This window comes from Gekko japonicus, unplaced genomic scaffold, assembly GCF_001447785.1.
Source record: "Gekko japonicus isolate JY-2015 unplaced genomic scaffold, Gekko_japonicus_V1.1 scaffold722, whole genome shotgun sequence".
Classification (NCBI taxonomy): domain Eukaryota; kingdom Metazoa; phylum Chordata; class Lepidosauria; order Squamata; family Gekkonidae; genus Gekko; species Gekko japonicus.
Window position 1 is genome coordinate 808,843 of NW_015174863.1, and position 25,535 is coordinate 834,377.

The following is a 25,535-nucleotide window of genomic DNA, read 5'->3' on the forward strand; positions in this document are numbered from 1 at the left end:
ATATCCCCCCAACACCAGACAGGCGGGGGTCTGTCAGGGGTAGGAGCAGGACCAGGATACTTTAATCCATTAGGGATGCCACCCCAGCAGGATCACCTTAGCGATGCTGCTGGCCCAGCCTCTCTGATGGCTTCCAACACACTCCCCCCACCTCCTACACCTAACAGGTGGTTGTCTGTCAGGTGCAGCAGTGGTTACAGGGTGCTTAAAGCCATGAGGGAGCCTGCCCCAGCAGTCTACAGAGAGGTCGTTCAGTAGAGAGAAAGAAAGTACATATGTCTCACTTCATTTTTTACACTACACTCTTCTCCATTAGAATTCCTACAACAAATGTTACATTTCAAACTTTACATCATCAGTATTATAACTGGATTAATGGAAGGTAAATACCGTAGCGAAGCATGGGTATCATGCTAGTAATAATATAAAAAACATAACCATGTTGATACAATGGGTATACAGACAGATTGAATAATCCTACTAAATACTCAACCCACTCAATTCTAGCCTGCCTCCTTGTGGTGCACCCTGGATAATCCTAAAGAGCTAGAACTTGTGGCTACCAGTCACTCGTAAGATCTCCTATCTACACTACACACATAGGAACATCTAGAACAGAAGTCAACTGACTCCAACGCAAGTCCCTTTCTAAAAGTACTTATAATGGAAAATTATTTAAAGCAAGCAATTGCCCCTGTAAATATTTAAAAGGGGAATTTACTCAAACAGGTGCCAAAGTCAGATTATTAAAACTTATCTAGAAGTAGGGTTTTCTGGAGATGAAAACACTACTTTGTTATGTAGGAAGCCATTTTGAGGAGCTTTATTAGCTCTTCATCAGTCTTGAGAATCCTGAACTTCCGGTACGGCGTCGCGCCGGGAATGGAAAATTATTTAAAGCAAGCAATTGCCCCTGTAAATATTTAAAAGGGGAATTTACTCAAACAGGTGCCAAAGTCAGATTATTAAAACTTATCTAGAAGTAGGGTTTTCTGGAGATGAAAACACTACTTTGATATGTAGGAAGCCATTTTGAGGAGCTTTATTAGCTCTTCATCAGTCTTGAGAATCCTAAGAATCTATATCATTAATCTTTCAGCAGACGTGCTGTGTCTCTATAAAGTCTATACGGTATTTATGACTCCCATAATTTGGGAGGTGCCTAGAAAATGGCTGAATATGTAATTCAAATGTTAAATTACGCCGTAAAAATAATTAAGGATACCTGTTCCAGTAGCTCCAGAACTGATCGTGAAGGTAGGCCTGGTGGCTGCATTCATCGCCAAATGAGGCTTTGCTTTCGATCCAATGAATGGTATGTCCTTCTACAGCTACATAGGAAAAGTTATTATTTTAAAATAAAAACAATCTTTCAAATTTTTGAATAAAAGGAAATGAAATAATTTGCTGATCCTGGCCTAGACCCAATAAAGAGTTCCAGATTAAAACTGTTAATGCTGTTGTCCCCTTGCTTCTTCTGACCTTCATTCTCCACACACTTAGCTGTTTCCAGAGGCACTTCACAGTCCTAGGTGCCAGCACACACCTCTCTAGATGGACCTTCATCTCAAAAAATACCTGGTTACAGCTCTGAACTGTTCAGCCATAGGGTCTTATTTCTTGGCTACAAGAAACTGATATATGCTTCATATTGAGTTAGAATTGCCAACAGGCCTGGAGAAAAATGTCCTGTCCCTTTAATAAAGGCTTAATGTATGAAAATGGCAGCTGAAGCTTTTCATGGCATGGGCATAAAGAGGAAAAGAAGAAGAGATTGGATTTATATCCTGCCCTTCACTACCGAAAAGAGACTCAGAGCAGCTTGCAATCCCTTTTGCTTCCCCTCTCCACAGCAGACACCCTGTGAGGTAGGTGGGGCTGAGAGAGCTCTCTCGAGAACTGCCCTTGAGAGAACAGGTCTGAAAGAATTTATGACTGACCCAAGGTCACACCAGCAGCTACATGTGGAGGAGTGCGGAATCAAACCCGGTTCTCCCAGATTAGAGTCTGCAGTCTTAACCACTACACCAAACTGGCTCTCTAAATAACATAAGCTAGAAAATAACATCCCATTATGCCTCTAGTAAATGGATTGACATTTTTCCCATGCAGTTGGTAACCCTATACTGAGCCAGTACTGTATACTCTGGCAGATCTCTAAAACCTCAGGTATAGAACTTTCCTGAGATCTCTGGTGATGCCAGGCTTTCCACATACAAAGTATCAGATACAGGACATCCCACATACTTTATTCAAACTTAGGTCTGGGATGGTTTCCTTTTGGTTTACATTGGTTAACCTAAGTACAGAACTTCCAAAATGAATCCCTCAAGTAGTTTATCATTGATAAATTATTGATTTATATCACTGATATAGTGATAGTATATTTTGTGTTTACATACTTAATTTATTTTGGGGTTGATGCTTTACTATTTCAGTTTCATAATTTCTATTGTATTGCACACAATTTTGGGTGTTCTACAGAAAAACTATCAATACATATTTTTTAAGGATCTATATTCTTGGTAGGAACCATGGGAAAGTGGAAGAAAAGAACTTGGGAAAAGGCTAAAACAAAGGCTATTTTGTTGTTCAGTCGCACAGTCGAGTCCGACTTTTTGTGACCCCATGGACCAGATCACGCCAGGCCTTCCTGTCTTCCGCCATCCTCTGACGTTGGCTCAATTTCATGTTCGTTGCATCTATGACACTGTCTAACCATCTCATCCTTTGCCATCCCCGTCTTCTTTGACCTTCAATCTTTCCCAGCATCAGGGTCTTCTCCAGGGAGTGCTCCCTTCTCATTTGGTGGCCAAAGTATTTGAGCTTCAGTTTCATTATCTGGTCTTCCAGGGAACAGTCAGGGTTGATTACTTTTAGGATTGACTGATTTGATCTTCTTGCAGTCCAAGGGACTCTCAAGAGTCTTCTCCAGCACCATAGTTCAAAAGAATCTATTCTTCGGCGCTCGGCCTTCCTTATAGTCCAACTCTCGCAGCCATACATGACTACTGGGAATACCATTGCTTTGACCGTGTGGACTTTTGTTGGCAGGGTGATGACTCTACTTTTTATCATGCTGTTTAGGTTCGCCATCACTTTCCTCCCAAGGAGCAGGCGTCTTTTAATTTTAATTTCATGGCTGCTGTCACTGTCTGCGATGATCTGGGATCTGAACTGTAGTGATGGAATATTCACTTTACAGTCATTTCCTCGTACTTTATTTATAGTGTTAGGGAAATGGTAGTTTGAGGTCTTACTGTAAAATCTTCGTTAGTTCTAGAATAAAGCTTACAGTGCAATTCTAAGCAGAGTTATATCCTTCTAAGTCAACTGAAGTCAATGTGCTAAGAGAGGTGTTCTCAGTTTAGGACTGCCCTCTTAGAGACATAATAAAGTTGCACTATGACATTCCTTATTCTTCATTCTTGCAGCCTTGCTCTATAGACCGACTCTCAGCTTTAACACTGCAGTCGACAGAAAGAAAACTAGAAGCTGTGGACAGTATACACTAGGCAGGATGCAAAGAGATAAACACTAGCAAGAATGTAAGCTCCTGCAGAATTCTTTTCCCTGCTATGATTATGGCTTGTTTATCATTTGAATTGGGATACAGGGCACATTCTATCAGAAATCCAGACATGAGACTCTCCTCTATAGGTTCCTCCTTTCGACTGGCAAAATGGATCACCATTATTACCTGTATCTGTTTTTGACATCGCCATGGTAACTGCTCCAAGTATTTGTTCAATCTGCAAGTGCTGGCCTCATTGGCCCACCATGATGACATTAGAACCTACAGCTGAATTCTTAGATGACATCCCTGAATTCATTGCCATCACCACAGAGAGGAAAGCAAGTGGTATTATGGAACTTATGGACAGTATATTTTGTAACAGAAATGATGCCTCTGTGAATTAATCTTGACCTGGATTAATAATTTGCCCAACCTGATCATCAAAATACAATAAAGTCCAGTGGTCATAAGAAAGAAGATTTCATCCAGCTGACCACTAACGTCACTGATAATACACTTTGTGAATTCAAACTCACACACCTGGCTGCAAGAAAATTCAAGTAATGTGAGAAAGCACAATCATCATACTGAGGACCTGAATTCTACAGTGCGTCAAGTCAAAGGTATCAATGCTTAGTGACTCTTTTAATGCAGATTAAAAGACAAATGCAATTAATAGCTAGATCTAATAAAACAGTGTTATTTTTCTGCAATAGTGTGTGGAATTCTAGTAAGGGGGCCACAGATGAGTGGCTTTGACCTAACTATCATTTATAGGATGCATCTTTTGTTCCCACAGTGCAACTGATTATCTGCACCATGATTATCTGCACTTCTTTCACTAACAGCTATCGCAAAGATTGCTGCCATATACTCCTTTTTGACTATTTGCCATGCAGATCTTTCTTCTAGCTTTGCTTCTGTAAGTTTAGTCAGATGTATTTATGAATAAAGAGATGAAATCTATAATCAAAGAAATTAACAGAGTTGGATTTTCTCCCCCAGCCCTATTGCTTTACAATCTGGCGAAAGCCTGGGCATTAGTCAAGCAAATGTATTGTGATACAGACCTTGTTCACCTTTAGATATGGACATAAACTTCCCAGCATTAAGAAATGTGCAAGCTATCTAACAACTCTAAGTATACTAAAATATAGGACAGCCTTTAAGTTAGTACATTGCAACATTTTGCCAGCAGCAATACTTGAGGGCCATTGTAGTTCTATTCCTTTAAACCACTGATCATGTCCTTATGCTTCAGGGATATTATAGAGCGAGCTAGGGATGATGTAATTGCTCCACTTCTGACTAAGATACCAGGCCTCTTAGCGGTACAGCTAGTTACCATTCTTCTTGTGGGACAGAGTGTGCACACCAGAGAAAAAGTAACAATAGCTTTTAATATAGCGGTTGAGACGCAGCCCTGGGTGTCAAAATAACTCTGTTAATCAGAATTGTTTGCTATTCTGTATTAATGACTGTATTGTAAAGATCTGTTCACCACACAGTAAAGCTGCTTCTTATATTTTTAAAAAAAGATATTAAGAGTGGCAAGATGTTTCAGAAATGACAGTTCAAACTACCTCAGGGTGGAACAGTGTTTTAGATCTTAGCCTAGAATAAAGAGAAGATTTTAGGATGTTCTTCTTGGCCGTACAGCTTACAAATTTGATAATATCCACAAGATTTGTTCAGAGAGGAGGTTTGTCAGTCAGCTTCGGAGCTAATTTTTGAATTGCTAGTTGCATTAATGCCTCTTTTCCATAAAAAAATTCTTAGAGGAACTGGTTCATTATTGTGAATGCTTAATATATTGTGATGCTGTGTCTGGCATAATACTATTAAGACTGTTAGTATTTCAGTATAAACAGATTTACTCATGAAAGCTAAAAACCTCATGGACTTACCAACTGGCACTTCTAATATGAAGTCTGGTGTTTTGTCATAACCCTTTGCGCGTAGCTGATCTTCAGCTATATAAAGAAAGTCAGAAATAATGGTTTTATTCTATTAATCAGACAACAGAATTAATTTTCTTTTAAACATAGGTATAAGAGTTCCTAATGTACTCATACATATCTCTTCTTATGCATGCAGTGCTGTGTCAGATTAAATGAACCTTCTTAGCAAACCTGAAACATGAATATAAAAATGCTTCTTTGTCATCTCTGCATTTTTATGTCTTCATTATAAACACCATTAATTCAACCTGTCACACTGTAGTTTGTTACTGAAAAAAATATTGGAAATAAAGAAATATTTCAGCTGATTGGATCTCTATTTGAAAAACAGGTTGCTTACCTGTAACTGATGATCTTCGAGTGGTCATCTGTGCATTCACACCTCTGGGATATAGTGCGCCTGCGCCAACCTCGATCGGTTCCTCTTGAAAGCAAAAGGGATTTTCGTGCCCACTCCCTAGTCACGCGCGGGCCCCACTGAGCATGACCAAGGGAGGGGCATGACAATCCTGCCAGTTCCTTCTGACCACCGCCATCAGTCTCAGAGTAATAAAAAGGAGAGGACTGAAAGCAGAGGGGAAGGACGGCGGGCGGTGTGAATGCACAGATGACCACTCAAAGGTCATCAGTTACAGGTAAGCAACCTGTTTATCTTCTTCGTGGTCTCTGTGCATCACACCTCTGGGAGATTAGCAAGCAAAAAACAGGCCTACCTGGAGGAGGGAGCTGAAGGTCCTAGACTTGCGCCACCTGCAACACTGCCCATCCCACCATGGAACATTGATGAAGACTCATATCCAGGGCGTAATGCTTCACGAACGTGTGAGGGGTAGCCCAGGTTGCTGCTTGACAGATGTCAGTGAGTGACGAACCTCTCAGCAAGGCTGTGGACATGGCTACTGCCTGGGAAGAGTGTGCTCGGAGCGGGTCCAGAAGTGGCCATTAGGCCAGTAAGTAGCACAGTTTGATGGCTTCCACAATCCACTTGGATAGACGCTGCGAAGAGAGCTTCTTCCGCTGCACAAATGTGTTATAGGAGACAAACAAGGCTGGTGACTGACGGAATGACCTTGTTCTATCAAGGTAGAAGAGTATGGCTCTCTTGACGTCCAAAGTATGAAGACAGCATTCCTCATCGCTCGTAGGGGATGGGAAAAATGTCAGAAGAGCAATGTCAGCTTGCAAATGGAACTCTGAAACAACCTGGGGCAGGAAAGAGACATCCGGGGCCAAGGTGACACCATCATGGTGAAAAACCAAGTACGGAGAATCGCAACGAAGTGCAGACAATTTGTTCACTCGTCTTGCTGAGGTGATGGCTACTAGGAAGGCAGTCTTCCACGAGAGAAGCTGCAGACTAGATGTGGCCATGGGTTCAAACGGTTTGCCCGTTAACTTGGACAGTACTAGAGGTAAGTCCCAGGAGGGAGTCGACCTACAAGCCACAGGAAAGAGGCAAGTGAGGCCCTTCAGAAACTGCTTCATTTGCGGGTGAGAAAAAATGGAATAGCCGTCCATCACAGGATGATTGGTGGAGATGGGGGCTAGATAGATTTTTAAGGAGGAGCAACTAAGACCCAAGTCCAGGCAGATCAACAAGAATCCAAAAATTACTCTCAAGTCCGTAGGGGGCTGTGGTAAACCCAACGACTCAAGGTAAGACAGGAATTTCTTCCACTTCCCTTCATAGGAAGCACGTGTAGCTGGCTTCCGACAGTTCAACAGAATAAGGTCTATCCTGTGTTTGAGTTGTGTTAGGGGATCTTCCACGCTCTGAATTTGAGGTGTGGTACATCGTGGTGAAGCACTCGGCCCTGCTGAGCCAGGAGGAGATCTGGTGCTGGGGGGGGATGTATGTAGGTGCCCTGGGACATGTGGAGTAGAGTCTGGAACCAGTTCCAACGTTGCCACCATGGTGCCACGAGGATGCATTGAGGTTGTTCCTTCATGATTTTGCTTAGCACTTTGATAAGTAGATGAATTGGTGGGAACAGGTACATGTGCCTATGGGACCATGGGAAAAGAAGGCCGACCCCCAGGGACAGTGGGTCCTGTCCTGCCCTGGTACAGAACAGATGACACTTCACGTTCTGACATGTCACAAATGCATCACTTTCTGGGCGACCCCATCTGTGAAAAATTGGTTCAAGGTAAGCCCAGTTGAGTTCCCATTCATGGAAGGACGTGCCCCCCCACTCAGAAAGTCCGCATGCACATTGAGCGATCCTGGCAGGTGAGCAGCAATGATGAACACACCCCAAGACTGACATTCGGTCCAAATCTCCAGGGCCAGTTGACAAAGTCCCCTGGACACTGTCCCGCCTTGCCTGTTCAGGTAGCACAGTGCGGTGGTGTTTCCTGTCAGGATTGCCACTCTATAGTGAGCCACGAGGTCACGAAAGGACCTTAGGACAAAATGGATGGCGAGCAATCCCAGGAAGTTGATGTATTTGTGGGCCACATGAGGTTCCCATCTGGTGCCCACACACACACCTTGGAGGTGAGCCCCCCATCCCCATAAGGATGCATTCGTGGTTAGGGTCATTTCAGGGCTGGGTGCAAGAAATGGGGCTCCCTGAAGGAGGCTGTCTGGAGTTTCCCACCACTGTAGGGAATTCAGCACTTGCACTGGTAGCACGAACCGTTGAGATTGGAGCTGCCACTGTGGATGGAAATGCTTGAGGAACCACAGCTGAAGTGGTCTCATCTGTAGTCTGGCAAAGACAAGTACTGCTGTGGTGGCAGCCATCAGATCCAAGAGCTGTTGGATCTGCTTTGCTGATGCATCTCCCTGTGTTCTTATCAGGTTGATGAGAGCGATAATGTCTCCCGCCCTCTTGGGAGGGAGAAAGGCTTGGCAGAAAGTCGAATCCAAAATCGCTCCAATAAACTGAACTCTCAATGAAGGAAGGAGCATTGACTTTTTTAGGTTCACACTCAGGCCCAATGCATCTAGGGTGACCAGCGTCAAATCGATATCGTTGAGCAGAGTCTCTTTGGAGCTTGCTATCAACAACCAATCGTCTATGTATGGAAAGATCCATACACTCTGGAGATGGAGGTACGCCGCGATGACAATAATCATTTTGTAAAGACTCTGGGCGCCGTTGAGACTCCAAAAGGGAGGGCTTTGTAATGAAAATGGCCTTCTGGGACCGCAAAACGTAAAAACTTCCTGTGAGATGGGTGGATAGTTATATGAAAATATGTGTCTTGCAAGTCCAGGGTTACCATCCAGACATCTTCGCTGAGAAGGGGGAGAATGCTTTGTAATGTTGTCATTCGGAATATCTGATAGGAGATAAACCGGTTGAGTCCCCTGAGGTCCATAATAGGATGGAGGCCGCCGTCTTTTTTTGGGGATCGTAAAATAACGGGAGTAGAACCCATGTTGACATTGTGCTGCCAGGACTGGTTCTGTAGCATCCTTTTGAAGAAGGTTCTGGATTTCTTCCAGAAGCGAACTGGATGGTGGGGTAAGTATGAAGTTGGGGGCCTCGGGTATCTGGATAAATTATATGAGGTACCCTTTTTTGATGACGGAGAGTACCCACCAGTCTGAAGTTATTCGCTGCCAGGCAGCCAGGTAGGGAGACAGGCGGGGAGGGGTGGGACGACAGGAGTCAAAGGCTCTGCTTGGGTGCTTTCGGAGTCTTATCCCTAGGCTGAGCGGTGGATTAGAATTTTGGTTGGTGTCCGTAAGGGCAGGAAGACAGAGTGGGGGAACGTTGCCACTGTGTTTTCAGGGACGACTTTAGAGAAGATCTGCAAGACCATGGCTTGTTCCAGTATTTCGCTTTGGATAGTTTAGGAGCCGACGTGACTCCTAAATTCTGTGACATCTTTGCTCTTGTCTAGGTTTTGTGGGACCGTATCAGTCGTGGCACTGAAGAGGCCCTCACCCTCGAATGGGAGGTCTTCAATGAGAGCCCTGCACTGTCCTGTGGTAAGGCAGCGGAACGCAACCAGGCATGTCGTTGGAGGGTAACTGCTGAAGTCAGCGTTTTGGCAGCCACATCCAGTGTGCGTTTAGCTGCATTGAGCTGCTTGGCTAGAAGCATTCCCTCCTTTTGAATCCTGCGAGCCTGATGGTTACAATCCTCAGGGAGGGTTGCAATAAACTCGGACATCTGCTCTCAGAGAGCAAACTGGTATCTGCCCATACATGCAGTATAGTTTGAAGTCTTGATGCCAAGTGCTCCAGCAGAATAACATTTTCTTCCAAACGAATCAATTTTCCTCCTTTCTTTCTCGGGAGGGGTGGAATGACTGCGTCTGCCTTTGGAAGAAAAGGTGACTATAATGGAATTAGGTTTAGGGTGGTTAAATAAAAATTCAGCACCTTGCTCCTGCACCTTATACATATGATCTATTTTCTGGCTCGAGACGTGAAGATGCCGGGTGAGACAATGGGGTTTTAGCTGCCTGAAGCAGGACCGACGTCATTGGTAAGGCTATCGGGGTAGAGGTGTCCATCTGTACGATATAGAACACAGAGTCTGTTACAGTAGGAGGGGTTTGCACCGTAGAGAGGGTCAACGTGTTTGCCATCCGTTTGATAAAGTCCCCATAAGATTTGAGATCCTCTGATGGCAAAATTGGAAGATCATCACCCACTTGTTGAGGTGGTGAGGGTTGTATCTGAGGATCGGGGTTTTCATCTCCCGATTGGGAGGAGGTGTCGAAAGAGATGGAATGTTCAGACAGTTCGGAAAAGGAAATAGGCAACATTGGTGTCAATGGGACTGGGTCCGATGGCCCTTTAAACTTGGGAACTATCAGAGGCAGTGGTTTGGAAGGTTTGCCCATCAGTCTTGATGGCTGAGGCCACATAAACTCTGGCATCGGTGGAGGATCTTGATACCGAGAGAGCCAGGAGGAGGTAGACTGACGGTCCCAATCCACGGGTTGGGGTGGGAACCACGGCATGCCACTCGAGAATGGATAGGTCCCATACATGTATTGTCATTGCCCCTGATCCCAGGGGGTGGTGGTGAGTGGATCAGTGCCGATGGCCGTCCTCAATCATTGGGTCGGAACGGTGAAGGATGGACAGAGGTGTCGGCTCCACGGTTGGAGTGTAGGTTTTCGACACTGGAAGACCGGGAGATTTGCGTCAAGTCCATATCGTGTTCAGAGTCAGTGAGCTGTATAGGATGCAACGAAGACGACTGCGGTACACCTTGTGGCTCGAAGCAGCCCCCACAAGATTCGATTCCATGGCCCTCCGAGGGATCAGTGGAGTTAGCATAGGGGGAGTTTTCTTATGCTTTTTGTGCTTGACTGGCCTATCGTCCTTGCCCTCCCTGCGTTTTTTGGACGGAGCATGGCCTTTGGACTGAGATGTCTAGGCCGAATGTTTCAGCATCGGCTGGTCAACATCTGAGTTAGTCGGTATTAGGGACAACACAGCCGTCAATGCCAAGGCGACAGTCGACAATGATGTATGCCTTGAAGTGTCCTGTGATGAACTCAGTGAGAGCGCTAACTCCAAAAGCGTGACACAAAGTCTAGCAACTCTGTTGTTTCTTGTCTGCACAAGAGTCCACTTGGTGCGCTTCCCCAAGGCACAGAAGGCAAAGCGAGTGTCTGTCCGGGGAAGTGATTTTACTACCGCACTTGAGGCACCATTTAAAGAAACCCCACCTCTTGGCCATAGGCTGGGAGAGGGGCGGACACGCGGTCTGTGAAAAAGAGACCAAATGATAAAGTCTGAAGAAAACAACGAATTTGTAGGAACAATGTCCTTTCACTTAATAAAAAACAAGAAAAAAGATGAAGAAACTTTGAAGAAAAAGAGGAATGGGCATTAAAGCCAAAGTTTTTACCGACCGAAGTGGAGAAGATCCTACCAGCGCGGCGGTCAGAAGAGAACTGGTGGGATTGTCGTGCCCCTTCCTTGGTCATGCGCAGTAAGGCCAGTGCGTGACTGGGGAGTGGGTGTGAAAATCCCTTTCGCTTTCAAGAGGAACCTATCGAGGTTGGTGCAGGTGCACTATATCCCAGAGGTGTGATGCACAGAGACCACAAAGAAGATCTTAACCTTAAGAAATAGTAATAGCACAATGCAGAATTAGTGTACTTTCTCTCACTTTATATGTCTTGGAAAAACTACTATAAAACCTACTTTTTGAATTAAAAAATCACTACCAGACGAAGAAGACATCCTAAATTTTCATGGTGAACTTCAAAGAATCTTACCACTAATTTCAGTGGTGCATACAAAGAAGAAAAATCATAGACAATTTACTTTTCAGTGCCCAAACATAATGTCTTATTTGTATCAAAGGAATATAAAACTTCTTCAGTCTATGAAGCAGTTTTTAAAAACGAAGTATAAGAAACAAAACAAAAATCATCATAGCTAAACAAGTATTGTTCTTCATTTCAAATGCTGTCAAACTGGTATGTATGGAAAATTCAGTCCTCCATTTAATGTAGAACCCCCTGTGCTTCCATTTCCCAGGGATAGATTACTTCTTATAAGAGAATATATTAGCATTAATACAGTCCCATTAAGTTGATTAAGACAGAACAGAGACTTCCAGCATTTCCCCAATCCTACTTCTCCAACTCACTCCCCACCCTTTCACCCATCACTGATGCCACAGAATTCAATGGAAGCTGATAAACCAGCCTTTACCCACATTGCTTCATACTGAAGTCTGTATCTTGGCCACTATAAAATGTTACATAATTTTGAGAAAGTGGGATATAATTTTGGAAATTGCCTTTGATATGATGCTGTTTTAAGTCAGGAATCATGACTAGGATAACAGGGGTTGCACTTACCTGTAACCTTTGTTCATCAAGTGGTCTTCTGTGCAGGCACACATGGGACTGCACAGTCAAAGGCCAACCACTGGGAGGAGCTTGCAAGCTCAAAAGAATTCTCTAATATCCCAAGAGTGCTAGGCCTCCCTATACCACAGTGATCTTCCCGCCCAAAAGTCATGTAATATGGGAGGAGCCAGCACTCTCCCCTCAGTTCTCCATAAGCCACCACTCGGAAGTCCGAGACACCCACAGAGGGGAAGGAGGGAGGGATGTGTGCCTGCACAGAAGACCATTCAATGAACAAAGGTTACAGGTAAGTGCAACCCGTTTTCATCTTTGTGGCAATTAGCAAATTCACTTATTTCGGAGGAGAGAGTGGGATGTCTCAACGAAAAATTGATTGCAGAACTGCTTTTCCCACAGCCATTTGTCTCTGTGAGTCCACATCCATGGCATAATGCTGGACAAACATGGAAGGGGTTGACCAGGTTGCCGCTCAGCAGATGTCCATGAGAGGGAGACCTGAGGCAAAAGCTGCAGAAGAAGCCTGAGTCCGCATGGAATGAGCAGAGACTACTAAAGGGCAGTGTACTCCTGCCACTGTATAAGCTAGTCTAATAGTAGCACAGATCTACCTTGAAAGAGTCTGAGCTGAAGCCCCATGACCGTTCCTGGACCCTCTAAAACAGACAAATAGACATGTCCTTGCAAAATTGTCTAGTTCTGTCTAAATAAAATAGTAGAACCCTCCTAATATCTAGAGTATGGAGTGTGCATTCTGCTAGGGATACAGGGGAGAGAAAGAACACAGGTAAGGTGATATCTTGACCTAAGTGAAACCTGGAAACGACCTTGGGGAGAAACTCAACCTGAGGTTGAAGGATTATCTTGTCCTTATGAACCTTCAGAAAGGGGGGTCAGTGCAGAGGGCAGCAAGCTCACCCACCCGTCGGGCCAAACATATGGCCACAAGAAAGGCAACCTTGTAGGAAAGGAAGGACAAATCACACATTGCCAGGGGTTCAAAAGGTTTATGTACAATCTTTGCCAACACCCACATATCATCTATTACTGTTAACCAAACATAAATGGTCCCTGACCTTGGGTTGCATACATAGTCAAGAGAGGTCATTGCCCTGGGCAGAAGGATCCTTGAAAGGCCGATTATCCTGAGACTACAGGCTTGGATTGATGCCTATTCGAATTAGCCTGGTAAGGAGATCTCAAGGGCCCCTGAAAAGCCTGGGAGAGATGTCTATTATCAGTATATCTGAATGGTTTAGTATAGTCAGGTCTTTGGAATGGTCGTGACCAATACCTAGGTTTTGTTTGAGCAGATAAAGTAGAAGTTATTCTGAAGGACTCTGCCTGCAACTTGTATTTGTGGATACATTCTAAAAACGTCATCCATCTCCTCACTAAAGAGCTGTTTACCTCCAAAGGGCAAGTCCTCCTCGAGCCCCTGGCCTGGCTGTGACAATCCACATCATGGCATGCATGTTGCTGAAAGGTCTCTTGAACTAAAATTAGGATTTGATTAAATCAACAAGTTTAAAATGAGCTGTAGTGTGTTTTATGGAGATGTCTACATATGAATGGCTTGTGTGAATTTATGAATGTCAAATATTCATGTATTTGATCTGATCTAATCTGTTTACATGGTATTTATACTTCTATTATGTTTTTAAATGTTATTTTAAAGTATTTTAATTGTATTATCTTAAGTTGTGATGTAAACTGCCCTGAGCCTGCTTGTGGGGAGGGTGGGACATAAATCAAATAAATAATTAAAAATGCAGTGTTAACTTGCTGTTTGCCTTAGCACATCCCTTTCTCTACAAGAGCCTTAGCTAAGGCTTGTTTGTCTTGAGGCAGAGAATCTACATAGGAAAACAGCTTTTCCCACAACAACCTATTATAGAATCCCATCACAGTGCAAAAGTTGACCAGAGGCCCATGACCCCAGAAGAATACACCTTGCAACCTAGAGCATTCGGTTTATACCCCTCCCTATCACTGGGAGAACTGCGAGAACCATAGTGGCCACGAGCAGGGATGACTTCAGACTTGAAAGAGTTAGTTTTCTAATGTTGAAACAGAAAGGCACACTCAGTGTCCTTGACTTTATACAGGGTGTCCAGCTGTCTAGCCGAAGAAGCCATTGATGCAGGTTTAGTCCAAGCTGCCAAAGTAACCTCCTGTATTCCCTGGAGAAAAGGGAGAACTACTGGACTCAAATCAGGTGTAAACAGTGCCTGCATCAAAGTGTCCTTAGTCTTAGACTCTGATGCAACATGCCGCAGTTCGAGAGCCTGATGAGCTGGTCTGGGAACAAAGTAAGGTCTTCTGAAGGTGACATTGAAGACTTGCCCCCAGTCTTATTTTCTGGCAATGGAACTGATGTGGGGGTCGGAACCCAGATCGGACTGACTGTCAGTACTGAAATCGGAACCAGCGCAGCAGTGTCTGGGGTCATTGAGTCTGGGGTCTCTGAGAAGAAGAGCAATGTCGGCTGGACGATTGTGGCAAACAGAGTGGACATGCTAGGAACTGCCCTCATGCAAGGACAGCCTGCAGAAGCAAGGATACCATGGCAGGGGCATCCCATAGTTGTCACGGCCATGTCTGGTGCTTAGATGGTCAATAAGCTCGACATCAGTGCATGGAGACACCCTATGTACAGAGGGTGAGAGAAATGCCTGGACTGGCATCCAAAGAGGAAGAGGAATGATGCCAAGGTGATCGTGACACTGAACAGAGTTGAGCTGGAGACCTTCCTCTCGGTGATGGGTGCCCCTCGGAAAAACAGGTTGCTTACCTGTTTTTGCTTACCTGTTCTTTGGCCCCATCCTCCACCATCTGTAGTACCACATACCCAAAACAAAGCTGTGTGTGAAGGTCAGAGGATCCTCAGGAATAGTGTTGGCTGCAGCTCTGATGCACAGAGACCACGAAGAAGATAAACAGGTTGCTTACCTGTAACTGATGATCTTCGAGCAGTCATCTGTGCAGTCACGCCTATAGGATCTAGTGTGCCTGTGCTGATCTGATCGGTGTTGTACAAAGCTCACAAAGGGATTTTCACGCCTCCACCCTGAGCCTGCGCAGGAACCCTAACTGTGCATGCCTAGGGGGGTGGAGCGCTGGCCGTGTAAGGGAAATGACTGAGGATGACAGCAGTGGGGAAGGACAGGGGGGGGGGACTGCACAGATGACCACTCGAATATCATCAGTTACAGGTAAGCAACCTGTTTATCTTCTTCGTGGTCTCTGTGCATCACACCTATGGGAGATTGAAAAGCAGTGGCTCACCTGGAGCTCAGTGCTCCACAGAGGACAAGACCAGATGACCCAGATCAACCTTATTCTGCGCATGAATGTCTAGTTGTTGTTGTTCAGTCGCACAGTCGAGTCCGACTCTTCGCGACCCCATGGAACAGCTCCTGCCAGGCCCTCCTGTCTTCCGCTGTCCTCTGAAGTTGGCTCAATTTCATGTTCGTTGCGTCGATGACACTGTCCAACCATCTCATCCTTTGCCGTCCCCGTCTTCTTTGACCTTCAATCTTTCCCAGCATCAGGGTCTTCTCCATTGAGTGCTCCCTTCTCATTTGGTGGCCAAAGTATTTGAGCTTCAGTTTCATTATCTGGCCTTCCAGGGAACAGTCAGGGTTTATTTCTTTGAGGATTGACTGATTTGATCTTCTTGCAGTCCAAGGGACTCTCAAGAGACTTCTCCAGCACCATAGTTCAAAAGAATCTATTCTTCGGTGCTCGGCCTTCCTTATAGTCCAACTCTCGCAGCCATACATTACTGGGAATACCATTGCTTTGACCATGCGGACTTTTGTTGGCAGGGTGATGTCTCTGCTTTTTATCATGCTGTTTAGGTTCGCCATCGCTTTCCTCCCAAGGAGCAGGCGTCTTTTAATTTCATGGCTGCAGTCACAGTCTGCGGTGATTTGGGATCCCAGGAACGTGAAGTCTGTCACTACTTCCACAGCTTCCCCTTCTATTTGCCAAGGAGTGATGGGACCGGATGCCATGATCTTAGTTTTTTTGATGTTGAGCTTCAAGCCCACTTTTGCGCTCTCCTCTTTTACCCTGAGCAAGAGGCTCTTGAGGTCCTCTTCACTTTCTGCCATCAGAGTGGTATCGTCTGCATATCTGAGGTTGTTGATCTTTTCCCCAGCAATCTTAATTCCCGCTTGTGATTCATCCAGGCCAGCATTTCGCATGATGTACTCTGCATATATATTAAATAAGCAAGGTGACAATATACATCCTTGTCGTACTCCTTGTCTAGTACGTAATGTTTAATTAACGTGTTTGGCGTAGACCACATGGTAGCTCGACAGATAAAGGACAGCTATGCGCCCTTCATGAAAGCTGTGGAGGTTGCCATCGACCCGCTAGAATGCGCCGTCATGCGTGCAGGGAGGGGACACTTCACTAACAGGTAGCATAACCTAATCATCCCAACGATCCACTTTGACAAGCGCTGAGCTTGTCCTCGACCCCAGTGAGGTGTTGGAGTATGAGAGGAACAGAGTATTATCTTTCCTAGTAGACTGAGTCTGATTCAGGTAGAAGAGGAGCGCCCTCTTGACATCAAGAGTGTGAAGAAGGCATTTTTCTTCCTTGTCAGGGCAAGGGAAGAAGTCAGGCAGGAAGATTTCGGAGTTCAAATGAAATTCCGACACTATCTTTGGTAGAAAGGAGACGTCTGACAGCAGACGTACCCCATGTGGCAGGAAGACTAGGTATGGAGGATCATGGTGTAGTGCCATCAGTTTGCTGACCCTCCTGGCCGATGTGATTATCACCAAGAATGCAGTTTTCCATGCCATGTATTGAAGGTCGCTAGCAATTCTTTAAGATTCTCTCCCGATTTTTTCGGCATGCCCTGGAAGCGAAGAATCATATTAGCCTTTTCCATTTGCACTAGTAACAGTTGGTCTTCCATGGAGATTTGTTTTCTTTCCAGCTGTTGCACTTTCTTCTTCACCTTCTGTGTAGTTGCAGCCACTTTCTTGACCTTCTCAGTATCTTGCTTCATTATTTGCAGCATATCATTTATCTGAGTTTGTTGAGTAGTAATACTTTGAGTAACTACAGACATCTGTTCCTTGAAGTTATTCAGCTGTTCCAGCAGAGGACGCATATACTCTGCTATAGCCTTAGGCACCTCACTAGTAGCTTCTGGTTCTGGGCTCTCTAAGCCTTTCGCTTTCAAAAGTTTTTCTCTGTCCTTCTTCCCCGCCATCTTTATTGTTTGTTTACTTTCACAATTTTTTTACAAGTCTCTGAATGTGCACTTGACCGCTTAGATTCGCTTTGGTAAGTACTTCTCAACAGTTTTCTTTGCATTTTCTTCTGTTCCCCCCCCCTCAGTCGCTCAAAAATCCATGTGCTTGGGAGGCGTCCCTCCCCCGCTCGCCTTTTCCCCGTTCAGTGGGGTGCGGTGGGGAGCTAGTTTTTCCCCTCTAAAAACGCTTTAAAGCTGACTCACGTTCATAATTGGTCATTCGACCTTGCTTTCAGCTTCATTTCTGATGCTCGATCTCCCACGCTTGCCCCGGTCAGCATCACTAAATCTCTCACAGCACGGAGAACCGTCGGAACGAAGAGGTGCCTCAATTCTCCAGCATTCCGCCCTCGAAGAGGCAACCTCTTAGAAGTTCCATGGCCAGAGTCCCTTCCCCGGGTCTCTGGGAGGGTAAGCAAGCCTGCACACCCCCTCCTTCGGCTGGAGCGCAGCTTCACCCCCGGGAGGTCCGGTAGGTGAGTCTGCTAGCGTGCCGCCATAAACCGGAAGTCCCTGCCGCCATAAACCGGAAGTCCCAGAAATGTGATTCTTCAGGGGCGACGAGGAATCTGCCACTAAGAGCCAATAATCTACTTAGGGAAATATGGTAATTTCCTGTAGACGAAGATAGGCCGCCACCACTACCATCGTCTTGGTGAAGACCCCTGGCGCCGTGCAGAGGCCAAACGGGAGACACTTGTACTGGAAATAGAGGTCCCCTATGGCGAATCAAAGGTACTTTTGATGAGACGGATGGATATTGAGGTGAAAGTACGCATCCTGGAGGTTGATGGTCGCCATCCAGGACCCCCGAGCCAGAAGAGAGGGGATTACTCGAAACAATGTCATTTTGAATTTGAGGTATTCCACAAAGACATTGCGGCCCTGTAGGTCTAAAATTGGGCGCAAGCCCCCGTTTCGTTTGGGAACAGCAAAGTAACAGGAGTAAAAACCTGTTCCCTTGTACACCTTTGGCACCCGTTCTATTGCATCTTTTGCCAAGAGAGAAGTGACCTCCTGGAGAAGGAGGGGAGAGGTAGCGGTGGCCAGGAAAACAGTCAGCATTGGATAGTCCACAAAATGTATTGAATAACCGTGGGTTAGGATGGATAAAACCCAACAGTCTGTGGTGATGACCTGCTATCCAGATAGGAATGGGGAAAGGCGGGTGGAGGCCCCTGAAGCAATCTGGGGCAAGTCAAAGACCCTGTTTGGAAGTCTTTTGAGGTTTTGCCCTAGACTGTTGCTGTTGCGGGCCATATGTGGACCGTGCAGGGTATTGGTACTGTTGGCGATGGCCCATAGGTGACTGATATGGTCTCCAGGTACCCTCTGGGGATGGTTTGTTAAATGGGCATTTGGAGCCATATAGACACCAGGAACGCTGGTGGTACGGCTTGGAAGGAGCAGAAACACCCAAGGACCTAGAGGCCTTTATGCTCTTGTCCCTGTCCTGCAGAGCAGAGTCAGTAGAGGAGTGGAACAGGCTGTCACCGTCAAAAGGGAGATCTCCTATGTATGCCCTGGTATCAGGTGGCAAAGAAGTCGTTCTCAGCCAGGAGTGCCTATGAAGGGTGACAGCTGAAGACATAGTTTTGGAGAAAATATCCAGTGAGTGCTTAGACTAATTCAGAAGCTGCTTCGTCAGAACCATGCCTTCCTTTCGTAGGGTTCGGGCTGCTTGAGTTTTGTCCTCAGGAAGAAAGGGCAAGATGTCAAAAAGTTGTTGCCATAATGCATACTGGTACCTACTCATACACACAATGTATTGGATGTTTTGATTCCCAGGGCACCCGCGGAGTAAAAGCATCTCCCAAAAGCATCAAGCTTCTTGCTTTCCTTGTCAGAGGGAGTCTTATGAGTGCGTCTAAGTTCTGTAAGAAGAGGAGATAACCATGGATTTTGGATTTGGATGGACGTGTAGAAAAACAACTCCTTCCTCTTGCACTCTATACATGTGATCCAGTCTCCGTGTCGACACTGGTGCGGATGAGGGCTTCTCCCAGGGCACCTGCACCATGTGTAGGAGTACTTTTGACATCGGAAGGAAGATCGCTGTGGACGTGTCCATCTGGACGACATCATAAACTGCGTCTGATATTGATGGTTGAGGTTGGACGATAGACAGACCCAATGAATAAGCTATTCTTTTGACTAAATCTCCATAAGAAGACAAGTCCTCAGATGGGGTGATTGGGAGGTCTTCGGAGACCTTATGTTTTGGAGAGGTATCTCCCTGTGAAATCTCACCCTCAGACTGGTCAACATCGGAAGTGACTGGAGAGGCCTCGGAAGGCAATGGAGACCTCTGGATAGGAATCGGCAATGTATGAAGCTCCTTCGGAGTAACTGACAATGGTGGTGGAGGAGGCGATGGAAGACAAGGCGCAACTTGCCTCAGAGGAGGAGATTTCAGTGGTTTGGATGCGGAGGGATGATGTGGAGAGCGGAGTAGGGTTGAAAGGTGGTCCCAATCCTTCAGTTTCATAGGCGTTAGCCAAGGCATTGATGCCGAAAGAGGGTAGGAAGAGAACCAGTACGGCATGTACATAAGAACATAAGAACATAAGAGACGCCAATGTTGGATCAGGCCAAAGGCCCATCCAGTCCAACACTCTGTGTCACACAGTGGCCAGAAATACCAGTGCCATCAGGAGGTCCAGCAGTGGGGCCAGGACATTAGAAGCCCTCCCACTGTTGACCCCCCCCCCCAAGCACCAAGAAGACAGAGCATCACTTGCCCCAGAGCCCCTAGCTATACCTTGTGGCTAATAGCCACTGATGGACCTCTGCTCCATATGCTTATCTATGTGATGATGATGATCCCACAGGGGAAGCATCGATGAGTGATGTCGGTATCAGGAAGGAAAGCCCTGAAGGTGACCTGAAGGTGGCTTGACCCGAAGTGAGGAGAATAGGAACAAGCACCAACCGATGAAAGCTGCTAACAGTGCGGCGGTCAGAAGAGAACTGGCGGGATGTCCGCGCTCTACCCCCCTGGGCATATGCAGTTGGGGTTCCCGCACAGGCTCAGGGAGGAGGCATGAAAATACCATTGTGAGCTTTGTACACCGATCAGATCAGTGCAGGCACACTAGATCCCATAGGTGTGATGCACAGAGACCATGAAGAAGATCCAGCAGTCGTAGGGGTATAGCACCAAGGTGATGGTGACTGTTGGCACTAAGCCGACTCCGATTTTGAGGGCTTATCCAAGCCGCGCTGCATGGGAGACAGCGGAAAATGCGGTTTGTGAGCACGCTTCTTATCTCTCTTTTTCAATTTCTTGCCTGGGGGTTCAGATTCTGCCCTAGAACTCTAAGCCTCAGAGGATTCATGTAGATGAGTAGAAAGAGGGGCTGAACTCACCAAAAGTGGATGAGTGCGCCTCTCGGCCAAGCTGTCCGGGGCAGACTCGCCCTGTCTGAGGCAGACTTTCTGGTGTGATGAGTGTCCTTTCCCAAAGAGTGGCCTTGAGGCGTGCTGCTCTGCCTCCTTGGGCCCCGGGAGTCAAGGCCTTACAAGATGAGGTGTTATGGCCTTCACCAAGGCATAAAATGCAGGATGAGTGGTCATCAGATTGTGCCATTTTAGCCCCGCATTCATGACATTTCTTAAATAAAGCCATCATGAAAGGACTGTCCAGAGGGAAAAAATTCACCTCAGAACAACACACACGATAATAAGCTTGCTGAATATACACCCTGTTAATGTGGCGACAAAAATGAACTGAGGGGAGATTGCTGACTCCTCCCATATCACGTGACTTTTGGGTGGGAAGATCAGTCTGTTATAGGGAGGCCTAGCACTCTTGGGATACTAGAGAATTCTTTTTAGCTCACTAGGTCCTCCCAGTGGCTGGCCTGTGACTGCGCAGTCCCATGTGGGACTGCACAGAAGCCACAAAGATGAACCAAAGAATTGTGACTGGAATGGATTCTTTGGCCCCATCCTCCACCATCTGTAGTACCACATACCCAAAACAAAGCTGTGTGTGAAGGTCAGAGGATCCTCAGGAATAATGTTGGCTGCAGCTCAAGTGCAATCCCACTTCTGTGCACAGAGATGCTTTCTGGCTGAGCAAGGGTATCTTAGGAGCAGTGTTCCCTCTAAGCTGAGTTAGTGTGAGCTAGCTCGCAGTTTTTTAGCCTTCGGCTCACACACTTTTGTCTTAGCTCAGGAAGGATGGCTCCAGAGCAAACTAATTTATGCAGCAGCCAAATCGCTCACTCGCAACTTTACTGCTGGTAGCTCACAAAGTAGAATTTTTGCTCACAAGACCCCACAGCTTAGAGGGAGCATTGCTTAGGAGCCAACCTAATTTTTTTCTCTTCATCTAGTGTTTTTCTCTAAGTTAAATACGTACCATACAGTTTTTCAATACTTGAAAGAAAATAAGCAGTGTTATGACCTTGTTGTATGTTACTTTGTTGAAGTATTCTCACAAATAAGAATATGTGAATACCATAAAACAAATAATTCCATCATAGTTATAGAAATTACTAGATTTATACGTTCTAATTTTTTCATGGGCATTCAAATGTTGAGGGGGGCAAGAAAATGATTATGAAATCATTAATATTTTATAATTGCTGAGTTTCAAGAAATAATACGCTAAAAACAAGACAAAATACAAATTCAGTTTCATTAAAAAAGGGAGAATCCAGATATTCAATGAATATTTTTTTGTTGGTTGTTTTTAAGATGCTTTCATTTTCTATGTCTATCCATGCCCTTTCTTGTGAACCAAAGTACAATATGGGAATAATTATTACTCTTAAGGGAAAATGAGAAGCAAGTAAGAACATATGAAGAGCCCTGCTGGATGAGACCAGTGGTCCATCTAGTCCAGTATCCAGTCTCAAGTGGCCAGCCAGTTCTTTTGGAAGTCCAACAACAGGGAACAGAAGCCAAAGATTTCAATGTAGCTAACACACCTTCAACTGGATAATTGTATATATTGTACCAGCTGTTTGTATATAGTTTTTTTAATCTGGACAAACTTCTCAAATATGCTATATAATTCCAGAAATTCACAGTAAATAGTATTTTTATATACACAGAGATGTTAAAGTTGTTACAATTTCCCTTTGCTATATAATTACTTAATCGTGCTGACAAACCAATGCCTCATCTATCAATAATAAAAAGTTAAAAGTGCTTTTAACAGAAACAAGGACTTTTCCATCAGGAAAAAATACTACTTTTGGTTGAATTCAAGCATTTGTTGCAAGGTCCTTCTTGATCAGAAAGAGGGGGAAAATACTTTCATGCTGAGATGTCCTCACTGAAAACAACAAATCCCAATGGTGGGGGAAAATATCATGCCTTGCTGGAAAGTCAAGAAGACAAACGATCCTTTAAATAATCATGGTAAACAAATGTTAAGCATAATATTTAAAAAGTGATATTTTTAACATGACAAAAATGAAATCTTTATATAGGTTAACACTATTGTCATAATTAAAGGGATAAGGCAAGAAGGTTTAGTATACTTGTATATGAGGAAATAAACATACTTCAAAAGATATAAGTGAATCCCTCCTGCAGGTTCTTTTCAATACATAAAGCGTTATGCAGTTAATATTTCTTATGCTTCCTTCTAAGTCTCATAAGACCTAGATTATGGCTAATATCTCATGACACCAAAAGTAATACAGCAGCTGATATTAAAGCATTTTTCCCAGCTACTTATTCTATAAAATATTAATTGCTAGCTTGTGCACGTGCAGTATGGGGTATTAGGTTACCGAGTTCCTGCTCCAGCCTAAATCAATAAAAGATAACACGTACTACATCAATCATTTCTTAGCCTCTTTTACTACCTAGTACAGGGTATCTGTGGAGACCTATTTTTTCCTCCTTATGTAAACAATTACTATGATTCCCAATGTTGAAGTACTAGATTTTAATATCAGATCATACTTAAGAAAGATATGTTTTTCTCCAAAAGCATTTCTTGTAGTAAGACTTCATGTTCATGTCCAATAGCACTGATTTTTCACATTAAGGAACTTATTGGTTTAAAACAAAATTCACTTAATACAGTTATCTAGAATTGAATTCTGATTAGGAATGATGGAATACTTAATTTGAGAGCTTTTTTAATGTACCCATTTCAATCCTGGAGATCGAGACTAGAGCTGGGAGGAAAAAGACCAACACACATGATACTAACCATTTAATTATTTCACATACTGACGAGTGAAACCAGCCAAGACAGGATCTTGTGCCTCTTCATATCTGTGAGAGGCACTGAAATACCACTAGGAACTTAGAAGTGCGTAGCTCTGCTTAGGATAGGATACTATTAGCTCTGGGTTCAATTCAACATACTGACTATCATGTACAAAGCCCTGCATGGCCTTGGACCCTCATATCTGCAGCACTGCCTCTCCTCCTATGCTCTGCCACAACAGCTTTGCTCATCTGTTCAGGGCCTTCTGCAGGTATCACCCTGCAAACAGACAATATCAACAACCAGCCACACATGTGCTTTCTCTGTTGTGCCCCTCCCTTGTGGAATGGCTTGTCCAAAGGCTCCCACATTCTTTTCATCCAGCAAATTAAAACAGAGTTGTTCAGGAGAGCTCTTCTATAAAAGAAATAGGGCTATACTATAAAAGAATAGCTCGGGAGGGTGTTTCATAAAGGGAATGTGAATGGTAATGATGTATAGGATGTATTATCAGTTTGCTGCATGTCATCAAACTGTTGTTGCTTCACTGTTTTCTACCATTTTTCTTCATTATATCCACACTCTGTATCAAGCCTAATATGCTATACTCACTCAGGTTTTGGTAGTTCTAGGCATAGCACATGCTCATTCATTGTCTCCTCATATTGGTTGTATTGACCTACAGTGTGTATATTAGATATGTCTTTGTATGGACTGTTATTGATTTTCACTGTCTAATTTGCTTTGTGTCTCAGTGGGAAAGACGGACTATAAATACAGTAAATAAATAAACACTTTCTGGATTATGCCATGTCATACATTATATTAGACCCTTTTTTTGCCTTAGGCAGTTTTTTGTTGGCATTATTTTCCAGTTCCGTAATCCTGGTCCCACTGCATTGTTTACTGGATGTCTTTGCTGTTTGTTTTAATTGATGTTTATATTTTGTAATCCACCTTGGGTCTCAGCAAGAAAGGCCTATAAATGAAGTAAATAAAATGAGTAAATGTTTTTTCCCATATCTTCAGGAGATATCAAGAGGCGCTTCCTATAAATACCAACGGACAATGCTTTGCCCTGTATCAAAAGTAGTCACAAAACGTCAAGGAAACCTTTTCAGAAAACTAGTAAAACAATCATAAATCTCACCACACCACAGTTAAAGCAAGGCCGATTTGAGATACAGGGCACAGACTTCCAGAATATTCACTGCATAACAAGACTTAAACGTTAACAGGCAGGAATAGCACAGAAGAATTAATACACAACTCCTGACTTCTATCAATTCACTAGAAACCAGTCAGAACTATTTTGAAAATTATCACAGCATGTATCTGTCACCAGAATGTCATCAATACTAGTTCCAAATACAAAAAAGAAGCAGAATTTGAAGGTTTTTAAATACCTATGAACTTATCAATTTAAATATTTTCAATAATTTAACTATGCACAGATTTTTCATTATTTTAATGCCAGCCTTTAAGCACCACTTTAATTGGATTACAAAAAACAAAATAATAGAAAATTGCATGAAACAAATCCAACATTGAAACTGAAATAATGAATCACATTAAACTTTACAATTAATGACAAAGTCAAACAAAGAAGATGAATGATGGCAAAAAACATAAGACAAATACTAGAAGCAAAATTTATAATACACCATAAGTAGAAACACTTAGACTTAGTCTACAGCAATACCTATTATTGATGTATGGAACTGACCATGGGGTAAAACTTGTAAATAACCTCACAAGCCATTTTGTACTCATGCAATCCAGCAGGCTAGTTTCCCG

At 44.2% G+C, this 25,535-nt stretch overlaps 1 protein-coding gene across 1 annotated transcript in view; it reads right to left on the bottom strand.

The window, feature by feature from the left end:
* Positions 1-25,535, bottom strand: part of LOC107121736 (uncharacterized protein C15orf41-like) — a 151,221-nt gene that overhangs the window by 111,102 nt on the left and 14,584 nt on the right. Inside the window, exons 5-7 of the mRNA XM_015424719.1 lie at positions 23,486-23,553; positions 5,425-5,490; positions 1,226-1,331 (exon numbers count right to left, since the gene is read on the bottom strand). Of these exons, the coding sequence (XP_015280205.1) occupies positions 1,226-1,331; positions 5,425-5,490; positions 23,486-23,553 (240 nt within the window). The remainder of the gene's footprint in view (positions 1-1,225; positions 1,332-5,424; positions 5,491-23,485; positions 23,554-25,535) is intronic.